This window comes from Phyllobates terribilis, unplaced genomic scaffold, assembly GCF_046119375.1.
Source record: "Phyllobates terribilis strain yellow unplaced genomic scaffold, ASM4611937v1 Scaffold_10__3_contigs__length_209671492, whole genome shotgun sequence".
Lineage (NCBI taxonomy): Eukaryota > Metazoa > Chordata > Amphibia > Anura > Dendrobatidae > Phyllobates > Phyllobates terribilis.
Window position 1 is genome coordinate 67,714,894 of NW_027362770.1, and position 14,341 is coordinate 67,729,234.

Consider the following 14,341-nt stretch of genomic DNA (forward strand, 5'->3'; position numbering starts at 1 on the left):
CACGCGTAAAAATACGCAGAAAAAAAAGCAATGTGTGAACGCAGCCTAAAGGTGAACCTGTTAACCCGGACCTAAGATCTCCTGTATTGTCTGTAGCCGGAACCGATCCCATGGACAGGGAATGTAACAAGGACTACCGAACTGAAAGTGAGTAAAGAAAGAACTCCACAGCACAACACACATCACTCAAACTCCTGTTTAGCAGAGGGGTTGCAGGGCAAGGAGAACTCAGTTCCGGCCCACAGCAAATGGGCCAGTGCCCCCCTTCACTACCATCACTCTGCACCTTTCGTAGACATACACTTTTCAAACATGACAATGATCTAAAACACACATCTAAGGCCTCTGTTACTTTTCTGAAGAAAAACATGGTCAACGTTATTGAGTGGCCAAGTATGTCTCTTGATCTGAAGCCAATAGAACACCTATGAGGAATTCTAAAGAGACAAGTTGAGCATTACCCTCTGTCCAGAATCCAGGCTCTAAAAGAGGTTATTCCTGATGAATGGAATAATATAGGGCAATATGTTGTCAACTTGTTCATTCCATGTCTAGAAGACTTTACTTTATCCTTAAAATTCATGGAGGTCATACAAAATAATAGATGTAGTAGTTTTGACATGCGGTGTTTTCACTTTTGCATTGAATTTGAGCAAAATTGAAGATTTTGTAATCAAAGTTAAAATATTAACCTTACTTTCATGTTATGTGTGAACAAAAATGTTATATGAAACTCGGCATTGACAAAGTTTTAGAAATTGTTCTTGTGTTCAGTGAGATATTGATTAAAATCTTACTTTTCAAAGGGGGTGTACTCATTTATGCTGAGCACTGAATATGTATTTTTTGAAGAAAGCATAGTGAACTCTGCACACAGGACGTGAACTTATCACTATTGAACACTGGCCATTTGGGGTCCCGATCATTGCCATGGTGACCCCATGTTGCCATGACAACATCCGGGTCACCAGGCACCAGCAAGTTAGCTTGATCATGCGCAGTGCATGATCAAAGTAACGTGTCTGCAGCACTAACAGTTATGAGGTATAGCAGAGATCCTGCACTGCTATACCTTATAACTGTGATCAGACTGCTAAAAGTGAAAGTCCCATAGTGAGACAAAGTAAAGAAAGTGAAAAAAATAAGAAAAAAAAGGTTGTAAAAATATTTTTTAAAAAAGAAAAAAAATACATAATCATATTGTACCCATAAATAAATATTATTATGAAAAAAAACAATAAAAGTACACATATGTGGTATCGCCGCATCCGGAACCTGCCCTATAAAATTGTCTCACTAGTTAACTCCTTTAGTGAACACCGTAAAAAAAAAAAAAATGGTGCTTTATCATCAAACCGACGAACAAAAAGTGGAATAAAAAGCGATCAAAAAGACGAATGAAAATAAAAATAGTACAGCTGAAAATGTCATATTGTCCCAGAAAAAAACAAGCCGCCGTACAGCTCCATCAGCCGAAAAATAAAAAAAGTTATAGCTCTTAGAATAAAGTGATGCAAAAAAAATATTTTTTCTATAAAATAGTTTTTATGTAAAACTTACAAAACATAAAAAACTATATAAATGTAGTATCACTGTAAACATACTGATCCAAAGAATAAAGTTGCCTTATCAATTTTACCACACGCGGAACGGCATAAAAAAAAAAAACAATTCCTGAATTGATGGTTTTTATTTATTCTGCCTCTCAAAAATCTGAATAAAAAGCGATAAAAAAATGTCATGTGCCCGAAAATGGTACCAATAAAAACATCAACTTGTCCCACAAAAAACAAGCCCCTACGTGACTTTTTCGGCTGAAATATGGAAAAATTATAGCTTTCAAAATATGGTGATGCAAAAACTAGTCTTTGCAAAAAAAAAGGTGTTTTTTACTGTGTGACAGCTGTCAAACATAAAAACCCAATATAAATCTGCTATCGTTGTAATTGCACCGAACCAAAGAATAAAGTTGTCAAATTACTTATACCGCTGCCTCATTATAGTGAATGGATCCCTCGGGATAGGGTTAGTGTTGTGTTTGGGTTAGGGATGTGTTAGGGTTATGACTTTTAGGGTTGTGTTAGGGTTAGGGTTGTGTTGGAGTTGGGATTTTTTCAAAAGTAAAGAAGAAAAATTACGATATGGCAACTAGTGTTGAACGCATGTGCTCGCTACTTGAGTTTGCATCGGGTGCTCAGTTATGCACAGAGTATCGCGAGTCCTTGAGTGACATGCTTGAGTCTCCGCCCAATATGTTTTGCGGCTGTTTTACAGCCAAAAAAAAATACCGGGCATTGCCTGCCATACACGAGCATGTGTTTTTTGGTAGTCTAACAACCGTAAAACATGCGGGTCGAGGACTCGAGCACCCACGATACATGGTGCAAACTCAAGTAGTGAGCACTTGCGCTCAAGACTAATGACAACATATTCAATATGATGACTTAATTTTATCAAATTCTGCGTCGTACCTCTGGGTACCTGGGTCTAGTTTCCAAAATGGGGTCACTTTTGGGGGTTTCCACTGTTTAGGTGCATCAGGGGCTCTAAAAATGCGACATGGTGTCCGCTCGAGATTCCAGCCAATTTTACATTCAAAAAGTCACACAGTGATCCTTCCCTTCTGAACCCTGCCGTGTGCCCAAACAGTGGTTAGTCCCCACATATGAGGAATCGGTGTACTCAGGAGAAATTGCAAAACAGTTTTTGGGGTTCATTTTTTCCTTTTACCCTTGTGAAAATAAAAAATTTGGGGCTAAAAGATCATTTTTGTGGAAAAAGTTAGATTTTTTTATTTTCACGGCTCTACTTTATAAACTTCTGCGAAACACCTGGGGGTTCAAGGTGCTCACCACACATCTATATAAGTTCCTTGAGGGGTCTAGTTTCCAAAATGGTGTCACTTGTTTAGGCACATCAGGGACTCCTCAAACGCAACATGGCGTCCGCCAAGAATTCAAGCAAATTTTACATTCAAAAAGTCAAATGGAGCTACTTCCCTTCCGAGCCTTACCGCGTGCCCAAACAATTTCCCCCCCATATGAGGTATCAGCGTGCTCAGGAGAAATTGCACAACACATTTTGTTGTCCATTTTTTACTGTTACCCTTGCAAAAATAAAAAATAATTGAGTCTAAAGTAACATTTTTGTGAAAAGAGTTAAATGTTCACTGTTTTCTTCCACATTCCAAAAATTCCTGTGAAGCACCTTTTTCTGTCATAAAGGCCCCTCAAAGACACTTCAAATGTGATGTGGTCCCTAAAAAATTGGTTTTGTAAATTTTGTTGGAAAAATGAGAAACTGCTGGTCAACTTTTAACCATTATAAGGGTATGTGCACACATTCAGGAATTGAAGCAGAAATTTCCTGAGCGTTTTTGCCTCTCCCTGGCAGAAGAAAATGCATGCGAATTTACATGCATTTTTGACGCATTTTTACATGCGGTTTTTGAAGCGTTTTTGAGTATTAATGATTGATTTTTGGAGCTAAATAAAGTTATTTGGTGGGACATCACCAAACAGAAGAGCTGGGTGTCAGCTAGTCCAATTCACCCAATCTTCATTAGCATTTCTATTCATGTAATTTATGCGACTGCTGTGAGCTGTTTTTTTTAGCCAAGGAAGGTGCCATTAGGCATACATTTCCCTGGCTATTAAATAACATCTCACAGCTGGTTTGTTAGCCGCTACGTCCCCCGATCAGCACTCAGCAGCGCTTTGGACACAACGTATTTATGTTGCGTCCAAAACGCGGTGTTCTAATGCCGCACTTTTGTTGTCGGTACATGTGAATCCACATCATATAATGACACTTCAATCGGTCAAAATCTGCAGCGGAAACTAGCATGTCTGCTACAGAAATTGACATGCTGCAGGTGAATTTGGGTACGTGGCCACGGTCGGGAGCCGCTGCTGGTTGGACGCTGCGTGTATATACAGCGTCAAACCCGCAGCATCCAGATATTACAGCATAGTGGATGGGATCTCAAGAAATCCCATGTCCGCTATGCGTGCATCAGAGGCTGCGAATCACCTGTGGACACTGACATGTAGCGCGTCTTTCAGGACCGCAGCATGTCAATTTCTCTTGCGCAGTAGCTAGTCTCCACAACAGAAATTTGACCACTAGAAAGTATTGAATGCAGTAAATCCGCATGGTTCAGCGAACACATGTGGATTTACCTGCATTCAATAGAATGCAACGTTTTGGACGCAGCAAAAATTTGCGTCCAAAGTGCTGCTACGTCTGAATTATGGGCACAGAGCCTAAAATTTAAAAAAAAAATGGCGTGAGCTCCCGCGTCATTTTTATAAGCAGCAGAGGGAAAGCCGACCGCTGGGGGTTAATATTAGTAGCCGTGGAAGGAGCCATTAGCCAACAATGTTCCATGGCTATTAATATCAGCCCACAGCTGTTTGTTTAGCTTTTACTGGCTAGATTACAGGGGGAACCAAGAAAATTTTTTACGTGGGGTCCCCCTATAAAATCTAACCAGCAAAAGCTAAACTAAACAGCTGCAGGCTGATATTAATAGCCATGGAAGGTGCCATGGATACTAGCCCCCTCCGCGGCTATTAATATCACCCCTCAGCAGTCCCAGAAATGGCGCATCCATAAGATGCACCAAATCTGGCGCTTAGCCTCACTCTTCCCACTGCCCTGTAGTGGTGTCAGTGGGGTAATGGGGTTGGGCTTCACGTCAGCCTTGTATTGGCAGCTGACGTGAAGCCCAGGTTAGTATCTATAAGACGCCCCCATTACTAACCGCGTGGAAAAATGGGTGTCGCTTTTTCTGCTTCCGGCACTGATCAGCTGATGGTCACCGATCAGCTGATGGTCGCGTGACCATAAGGTGATCAGTGATGTCATCGCGGGTCCTGCCAGTACACTGCGAGGTGCGAGTCTGCGCCCTGCAGTGTAAAGCGATCCTGAGAGAGGATCACCGCCGGGGACCAGGAGGACACCGGGGGCTGCCGGACAGGTGAGTATGAGGTTTTTTCTTTTAGTTTTACTTTTTTATTCTTTTTTTTTTTTTACTAGCGCAGGCATGCGGGCTGGGAAGAGCAGACTGCTGCTTCTCCCATCCACGCTGCTGTTATCAGCCAGAGCAGCGGTCGGATGAGAGGAGTAGCAGCCTCCTCTCCCGACCCGGGTACCAGCCGCAGCGCGATTTTGCGCCTATTGATTTTCATTGAAACGCAGCAAATCCGCATGTATATTATACATGCGGGTTTGCTGTGATTTAATGCAAGTCAATGGGCGCAAATTCGCTGCGGAATCGTGCCTGAATTGGTTATACTGCAGTTTCTGCCGCAATGATAATCCGCAGCGGAAATTTCCGCATCATGTGTACAGCACATGCAGATTATCATTGCTATACATAGCAGACCTATTACCAAGCGGTTTTAATGCGTTTCCACGGCGGAAGAAAACGGAGAGTGGTGGTCATGGGGGATTCCCTGTTAAGAGGAACAGAGGCCGCTATCTGCAGACCAGACATAACCTCAAGAGAAATGTGCTGTCTTCCAGGAGCAAAAATTAAAGATGTGTCGGACAGGATATCAAGACTCTTCAGACCTACAGATCACTACCCATTCCTGCTAATACATGTGGGGACAAATGACACCGCAAGAAAGGACCTGGAAACCATCTGCAGTGACTTTGAAGACTTAGGCAAGAAAGTGAAAGAATTGGGAGCGCAGGTGGTCTTCTCATCCATCCTCCCAGTGGATGGCCATGGAACAATGAGGTGGAATAAGATTCTACAGGTGAACAACTGGCTACGTCGATGGTGCCGTCAACAAGGATTTGGATTTCTGGATCACGGAATGAATTACCTATACGATGGACTACTTGCTAGAGATGGGGTGCACCTTACGAAGACTGGAAAACATGTATTTGGAAGTCGCCTTGCTACACTCATCAGAAGAGCTTTAAACTAGAACAATGTGGGAAGGGAAGCAAAAGGCCAGAAAAAGCCATACAGCTGACAAATACTATTGAGATCTCTGCTACTGGAAGTGGAAAGGAAGAACAAAGACAAAACAATTTAAATAATAAAAATATGGGAGGAAGAGAAACCAATCACAAACTAAAATGTTTTTATACAAATGCACAAAGCATGGGCAACAAACAAGGAGAATTGGAACTACTAATGCAGGGAAAGGAATATGATGTCATTGGAATCACTGAAACTTGGTGGGACGATACACATGATTGGAATAAAAGGCTAAAAGGATACAACTTATTTGCAAGAAACAGACTTGATAAACGAGGAGGAGGTGTTGCATTGTATGTTAGAAAAGCGTATATCTGCACAGAGATTGAAGCTTCAGAGACTGGGAGTTCTGTGGAAACTGTTTGGGTAAGAATACAAGGAGAGAACAACGGAAAGGACACCATTGTAGGCATTTACTACAGGCCACCTGGGCAAGCTGAAGATATGGATGAACTCTTTATGTATCAAATGACCAAGTTCTCCAAAAAATATGACGTAGTGGTCATGGGAGATTTCAACTATCCAGACATTTGTTGGGAATCTCTCTCAAGTAAAACTAACAGGTCAAGCAAATTCTTATCCTCTCTTGCTGACAACTTTATCTTCCAAAAGGTAGGGGAGAAAACAAGGGGATCTGCTACTTTGGATCTAATCCTTATAAACAGGGAGGAAATGGTTGAGGAGGTAAAGGTGGCTGGGACCCTAGGAGGCAGCGATCATGCTATTATAGAATTTTGGATAACTAGAGGAGGAAGACATGTGAAGACTCAAACTTCAAGGTTAGATTTTAGAAAGGCAGATTTTAAGAGACTCAGAAAGAGAATAGGAGGGATCCAATGGCTGGATGTCCTTAAGGACAAAAATGTCCAGGAAGGATGGGAAATTTTTAAAAATGAGATTCTCAAAGCGCAATCGTTAACAATCCCGAAAAGTAGGAAGAATGGGAAGCATTTAAGAAAACCAGGATGGATGAACACAGAACTTAAACACATGCTAAAAAGAAACAAAGAAATGTTTATTAAATGGAAAGAGGGAGGCATATCTAAAGAAGATTATAATGCAGTCTGCAGTTCCTGCAGGGCACGTATCAGGGTAGCTAAAGCTGACAATGAATTAAGGCTTGCAAGAGATGTCAAAAGCAATAAAAAAGGATTTTGGGGGTATGTCAAAAGTAAAAGAAAAGTCAAAGATGCTATAGGATTTTTACAGGATGAAAATGGAGAAATGGTAAGAGAGGATGTTGAGAAGGCCGAACTTTTTAATTCCTATTTTGCATCTGTTTTCTCTCAGAAAGAAAATGTAACATCAACTGATCTTCACTGTCCTTTTAAAGGAATAGAGGAATCCAAGTTATCTGTAAACAGAAAGATTGTGAGGGAATATTTAGCTAACATAAATGAGTTCAAGTCTCCAGGTCCAGATGAATTACACCCCAGAGTACTGAAGGAGATCGTAGAAGAAATTTTAGAACCACTCTCCATAATCTTTGAAAATTCTTGGAGAACAGGAGAAGTCCCAGAAGACTGGAGAAGAGCAAATGTTGTTCCTATCTTCAAAAAGGGGAAGAAGGTGGACCCAGGGAACTATAGGCCGGTGAGTCTGACTTCTATACCAGGAAAGATCTTTGAACAAATTATTAAACAACATGTATGTAAGTACATGGATAAGAATGAAGTGATTAACCAGAGTCAGCATGGGTTTGTAACTAACAAGTCATGTCAGACTAACTTAATTTCCTTCTATGACAGAATCACTGACTGGGTGGATCAGGGAAATGCTGTAGATATAGTATATCTTGACTTCAGCAAAGCATTTGACAAAGTATCTCACACCATCCTTATTGAAAAAATGACCAAGTATGCAATGGACCAGGCAACTGTTAGGTGGATTCATAACTGGCTTAGTGATCGGACTCAAAGGGTGGTTGTAAATGGCTTCACATCCAGCTGGATGAATGTCTCAAGTGGGGTACCACAGGGCTCCGTCCTGGGACCTGTATTGTTCAACATCTTTATCAATGATTTAGATGAAGGAATTGAGGGTAAACTGATTAAATTTGCTGATGACACAAAGCTAGGAGGGATAGCTAATACTAGAGAAGAGAGAGAGAGGATTCAAAAAGACCTAAATAAACTGGAGCAGTGGGCAGCAACCAACAGAATGGTTTTTAACAGGGAAAAATGCAAAGTACTACATCTGGGCAATAAAAATGAAAAAAGCATATACAGAATGGGAGGAATAGAGCTAAGCAACAGTACATGTGAAAAAGACTTAGGTATACTAATAGATCATAGACTGAACATGAGTCAACAGTGTGATGCAGCAGCAAAAAAGGCAAATACAATTCTGGGATGTATTAACAGAAGCATACAGTCTAGATCACGTGAAGTCATTATCGGTCTTTACTCCTCTTTGGTCAGACCTCATCTGGAATACTGTGTACAGTTTTGGGCACCACATTTTAAAAAAGACATAGACAAACTGGAGCAAGTTCAGAGAAGAGCGACCAGAATGGTGACTGGTCTGCAAACCATGTCCTATGAGGAACGGTTGCAGGATTTGGGAATGTTTAGCTTGCAAAAAAGAAGACTGAGAGGAGACTTAATAGCTGTCTACAAATATGTCAAGGGCTGTCACATTGTAGAAGGATCATCTTTATTCTCATTTGCACAAGGAAAGACTAGAAGCAATGGGATGAAACTAAATGGGAGGAGACACAGATTAGATATTAGAAAAAACTTTTTGACAGTTAGGGTGATTAATGAGTGGAACAGGCTGCCACGAGAGGTGGTGAGTTCCCCTTCAATGGACGTCTTCAAACAGAGGCTGGACAGATATCTATCTGAGATGATCTAGTGAATCCTGCTTTGAGCAGGGGGTTGGACCAGATGACCCAGGAGGTCCCTTCCAACTCTACCATTCTAAGAACCGCCGCGGAAACGCATTAAAACCGCATCGTGTGCACTAAGCCTAACCTCCTAACAAAAAAATTTTGGTTCCAAAATTGTGCTGATGTAAAGTAGACATGTGGGAAATGTTATTTATTAGCTATTTTGTGTGACATATCTCTAATTTAAGGGCATGAAAATTCAAAGTATGAAAATTGTGAAATTTTCAACATTTTTGCCAAATTTCAGATTTTTTCACAAATAAATGGCAGTCATATCAAATAAATTTTACCACTATCATGAAGTACAATATGTCACAAAAAACAGTCTCAAAATCAGTGGGATCTGTTGAAGCATTCCAGAGTAATTACCTCAAAGTGACAGTGGTCAGAATTGTAAAAATTGGCCTGGTCATTAACGTGCAAACTACTTTCGGGGGTAAAGGGGTTAATACTAGAGATTAGGACAGTCCCTATTGGGGTACCCCTTTTCACGGTGGGAAGGCTTTTACACTTTTTTTTAATCAAAAACAGTGTTTAAAAAGTACCTATGTTGTTTATATTTACTATTACTATTTACTTACAGCAGGGTATGTCCTCATTTTGTGTCCATCTTAGTTTTTTTGGGCAGGGTTGATAAGAGAACAAACACTATTTACTTTAGGAAAGCAAACTTGGCCAGTATAAATTGTGGATACCATTTTACATTAGCACAGCATCTGAAGTGCCACAAAACAACAGAACTCCCCCCCCCCCCCCCTCCATAACTGACTATTTTGGAAATGACACACCATACAAAAATAATCTATGGGTGTAAAAAGCTTTCTGAACCACTTAGTGGTTTACAGAATTCTATAACATTGGGATATTAAAATAAAAAAATATTTTTCCACTAAAATATTGCTTTAGCCCTAAATTGTCATTTTTACAAATAGTAACAGGAGAAAATGGAGCAGAGTCATTGTTACACAATTCCATTGGAATGTGGCAGTATGTTATACGTGGGTGGAAACTGCTGCTTGGATACATGGCGGGGCTCAGAAGAGAAGGAACACTATTTGACTTTTGAAACAAGAATTTTCCTGGAATGGTTTGCGCCATTTGCATAGCTCAAAAGAATAGTAGAAAACCCTTCAGGGAATTCCTCTACCAGTGTAGTGATTATTTTGAAATGTTTTCCAGAAAATAAGAATGGTATTGATGATACACAGTGAAAACTGCAAAAATGTCATTTCAGTGCCCAATATAGCACACCATAAATTAAGTGGGTTCATCCTGTTACAAAAATGCCATACATGGGCACACTGCGTGGCTTAGAAGGGGTTGGGGTCATTTTTCTTTGGGAGTTTGGATTTTCCTACATTTTTTTTGTGGGGGGGTGGTTGGGAGCTGTTGAAGCTTGTTTTTTGCGGGATGAGTTTCAATTTCTATTACTACTATCTTGGGCTACATAACAATTTTTGATTGCTTTTAAGGTTATCATCAGGTTTTCCATCTAAATTTGTAAATACACGATTCGAACAGAATCCCTAGAACCAATGACTATAATGAAGAAGAGTCACTTTGGACTCCAAAAGGTCTCTGTACCGCCATAATTCGTTTTTGCACTGCCATGACCTGAGCGCTTTTTTTTAATTCTGCCAAAAGAGCAGAATGACTGGAAATTTCTTCTGTTACCAGTATGGGGTACATGCTGAAACATTTCCGAATGCTTTTTGGGAAGTAGAATGAACAAATAACAGCAATTCAGGAATCGTTTTTTATCTTTCACACCATTCACCATGGGGTGACAGTGATAAAACAACCCTATTCTTTTAATCAGTATGATTCTAGCAATACTAGATTTATAGATTTTTTATGCTTTGAAACTGTTGCATACTGAAAACATACTAATTTGTTTTTTTTCATCACCCTATTCTGAAAACTATGACTTTTTTAGAATTCTACCGGCAGGGCTTATTTTTGGGTGGAATGATTTGATGCTTTTAGTGATGTCAACTTTTTTATGCAACTTTCTCTTCACTTTTTATTCCATTTTTTGCTGTGGCGTTCTAAGGGAAAAATAGCATTTGTAGTGTAATTGTTATCTATTTTTTATGGTACTCACTATAGGAGTTATATAGCATGACAATTTTATAACTTGGGTCGTTCCAGACACGGTGATAACAATTGTGTTCTTTTATCATTTTACATAGCAAAGTGCCTTTTTAGAAGCAAAACATTTTTTTACTTTACTTAGTCCAAGAACATAAATTAAACACTAAATAGTAAATACTTTTTGTATTTCAGTGCATTAGATGCGTCCGCTTTACACTGATAGGAGACTGTCATAGCCTGCACATAGCAAGAGCCTACAGGCCAACATAGCCAGCGGACCCAGAGGTCATTGTTTAACCTTCAGAGCTATGACAACTATTGGCAGCCAATGACTGGGTTGCAGTAGGGCCAAAGGGGTTAAAGAGGGGACCTGGAAGGGACTTCCAGTCCATACGGAAGATGCAGTTACTCACATGAACCAGGAAAGGGTAGGAACAGTGTGGATACCAGGAGAAAACAACAATCGCTAAATATATGAACAAATGCACTGTGTATCTACTACAAAGGGAGAAATGGGTAAATATTTTGGTGGGAGTTCTTCTTTAACTTCAAAATGTTTTTTTTAACAGCATCACTTTTATGTAGCGAGCAGTTGGTTTAATCAAAATGAAGAGGTAAAATGTACACCAGGATACTTACTTTACTGTGGCTTAACATTATTATCCTCACCAGAACGACATTAATATGTGCACCTAGTGACTCATCATGGTAGATTTCATTGACCTAAAAAAAATATAGATATAATGTAAATTGTTAATGTATTCAAGACTTAATTATATAACATTAAAAATTATGGGTCCGATTGACTATTGCATTTGTGCCTATTTTTTTGTCCAGGTTTTCCCATTTTAAGGCTTTTACGCTGTTCTTAATTTGAAGTCTATTTTCTACTTGCTCATCTGCATTCTTTTTCTGCTTGCCATTGTGTGCACATTTTTTATAGCTAAGATGAATGCACCTAACTAACTATTTAAGAAAACAAGAAAGGTTGACACTGCTAACACACCCACAATTCCAAGAATATGAGGAGGCAGAATCAAAGCAATCAATATTTGGGATAAGCCAGATCCTGCGGTGCTCTGCTTGAAAAAATATAGTTCTTGATATTGGATGTAGGCAGAAACATTGAAAAAAGCAGTACTCACCACTGGCATATGTGCAGTAAAATAGGAACTTTATTCGGTCACCACATGAGGAGCAGAGACAAGAACAGATGGGCAAACGATCACCGTTTCATGTGACTACATGCTCCTTCCAGCTCTCAGAAGAAGCGTGTACTCACTCGAAACTGCTGTTGCTTATTTGCCCATCTGTTCATGTCTCTGCTCCTCACGTAATGACAAAATAAAATTGCCGTTTTACGCATATATGTCAGTGGTGACTGCCGCTTTTTTCCGTTTTTCTATCTACATCTAATTATTTGCAACTTTTTAAAAAGGTTTCAACGTTTTGCACAAATGTACTTTCAGTTACCCCGGGTTTTTTTATGCATATGACATTTTTGCACAAATTTTAGCGTTGCTTACTACATTTTCATGGATTACGCGACTTTTTGCTCTAAAATTGTGAAAAGACAAAAATAGAGATAATTTTTTATTTTGTCCAAAATTCATTAACTAGAGTTCACCAATTTGTAGAATTTGGTGCAATAAGCGTCAACAAATATTACAAGACAAAAAAAAGATTAGTGACTTAAAACATCTTAAAGGAGGACCAATCACCAAAAATGTAGTTTGGTGATAGAACCTTTGTAGTTTTATTTAAAAAAAAAGTATATGTGCGTATTTACTTATTCTAGATAGATATTGACCTCTTTGAAAGTCAATATCTATGTAAAAACCTTTTTTGGTAGCTATTTTTTGTGGATGGCATGGCTTCTAATGAACATTCAGAGACCAGACCGGAAGAGTGCAGTTTCCATACTGCTACTTTATTGGCAGACTGAATGTCTGCAACTGCACCATCTACTATTGTCACATTGGTCTATGTTCTGATCGGAGTGAAAATGCTCTGAATAGAGCAAAGACCAGTGGAATAATGATAGAATATAAAGCTGCTGAGAAGCAGGGACAACTGTAATAAACATCACTAGTGAAGTGTGGCGAACAGTGTTCTTAGCAAATGCAGCGGTGTCCCCATGATCTGCGGGTATGGCAACACTTCCTGATCAATCTCCTCATTGAGCAGAGAACTTGGGATAACTTGCAAGATCTCACTGCTTTATGAAGATAGACTCCAAGAACTGTTATCATACACTCCAGGGGACACCGCTGCACTTTATTAAAAGATCGCTCACTGCACTTCACCAGCAATAATTAAAACAAGAAACTGAGATCTGGTCATATCAATGTATAAAAATATATTTTATTATGAAAAAAAAATATTGTAAGCAGTAGATATGCAATGAAAAATGAAAGAGGAACATATCATGTGGAAAAAAAATAAAAATAAAGAAGAAAAATAGCCCAATAATAAGGAAATTATAAGAAAAGGCGACTTGCTGTCAAATGATAAGCCTAAATATAGTATACTGGGAATACTATGCATGTAAGTCCATAGGGTGATATGATACTAACAAGCAATGTAGATCCTTGGTCATGGATTAGTCTAATCAGATTATCAACATACAGACATGACTATACATTTAAAAGGTGCAAAAAAGTCCCATATAAGTCCTAAAGTACTGGTCAAATATGGTACATCTGGTTTCAATGTCCAGATATAGCCATGACTCATGTATTGTGTATACTAAAGTGCAAATCGATCCTAGTGTATCGTATAATATAATAATTCCTATATGGCATACATTTCAAACTCTGGCCTGTGGGCCAAATCTGGCCCATAGGGTAATTATATTTGACCCACAACACCAGAACCGCCACCCTATATAAGGCCATTATTCTGTATGGAGGACTATATAAAGCCCATTATTTTGTATGCAGGACTATGTGGGGGCCAATTATTCTCTATAGAGGACTACGTGGGGCCCATTATACAGTATACTGGTTGGCCCGTGACTTTGTTTAAGTTTTTTTCCATTTTGGCCCTCCGTGTGTTAAGTTTGTCATCCCTACTATATGGGAAAGCACAAATAGATGATGGTCAAAAATGGCAATCTAATGGAGCCAGAGTGGACTTCAACATATAAACCCAAATATAAAATACATACAAAATATAGTAAAAGGGGGAAGTATGCTTGAGCCTGTGGCTTAGGCCTGTTTGACCAGCTGTATCCACGATATGCGCTTACCGCAAAGCGTGTTTCGGCGTACCTTCATCAGGGGTCTAGGTATGTCAGGAAATTGTGGCGACTTTTTGCTCAAAGTGATATTAGCACGTCATTTGCATATTTTTCCAAT

General features: G+C 39.4%; 1 protein-coding gene across 3 annotated transcripts in view; it reads right to left on the reverse strand.

Annotated features, from left to right (window-relative positions):
• The window catches only part of LOC141164392 (A disintegrin and metalloproteinase with thrombospondin motifs 2-like), an 837,082-nt gene that overhangs the window by 480,785 nt on the left and 341,956 nt on the right, over positions 1-14,341 (reverse strand). For all 3 annotated transcript variants that reach the window (XM_073649565.1, XM_073649564.1, XM_073649563.1), the window contains exon 5: positions 11,622-11,705. In XM_073649565.1, the coding sequence (XP_073505666.1) occupies positions 11,622-11,705 (84 nt within the window). The remainder of the gene's footprint in view (positions 1-11,621; positions 11,706-14,341) is intronic.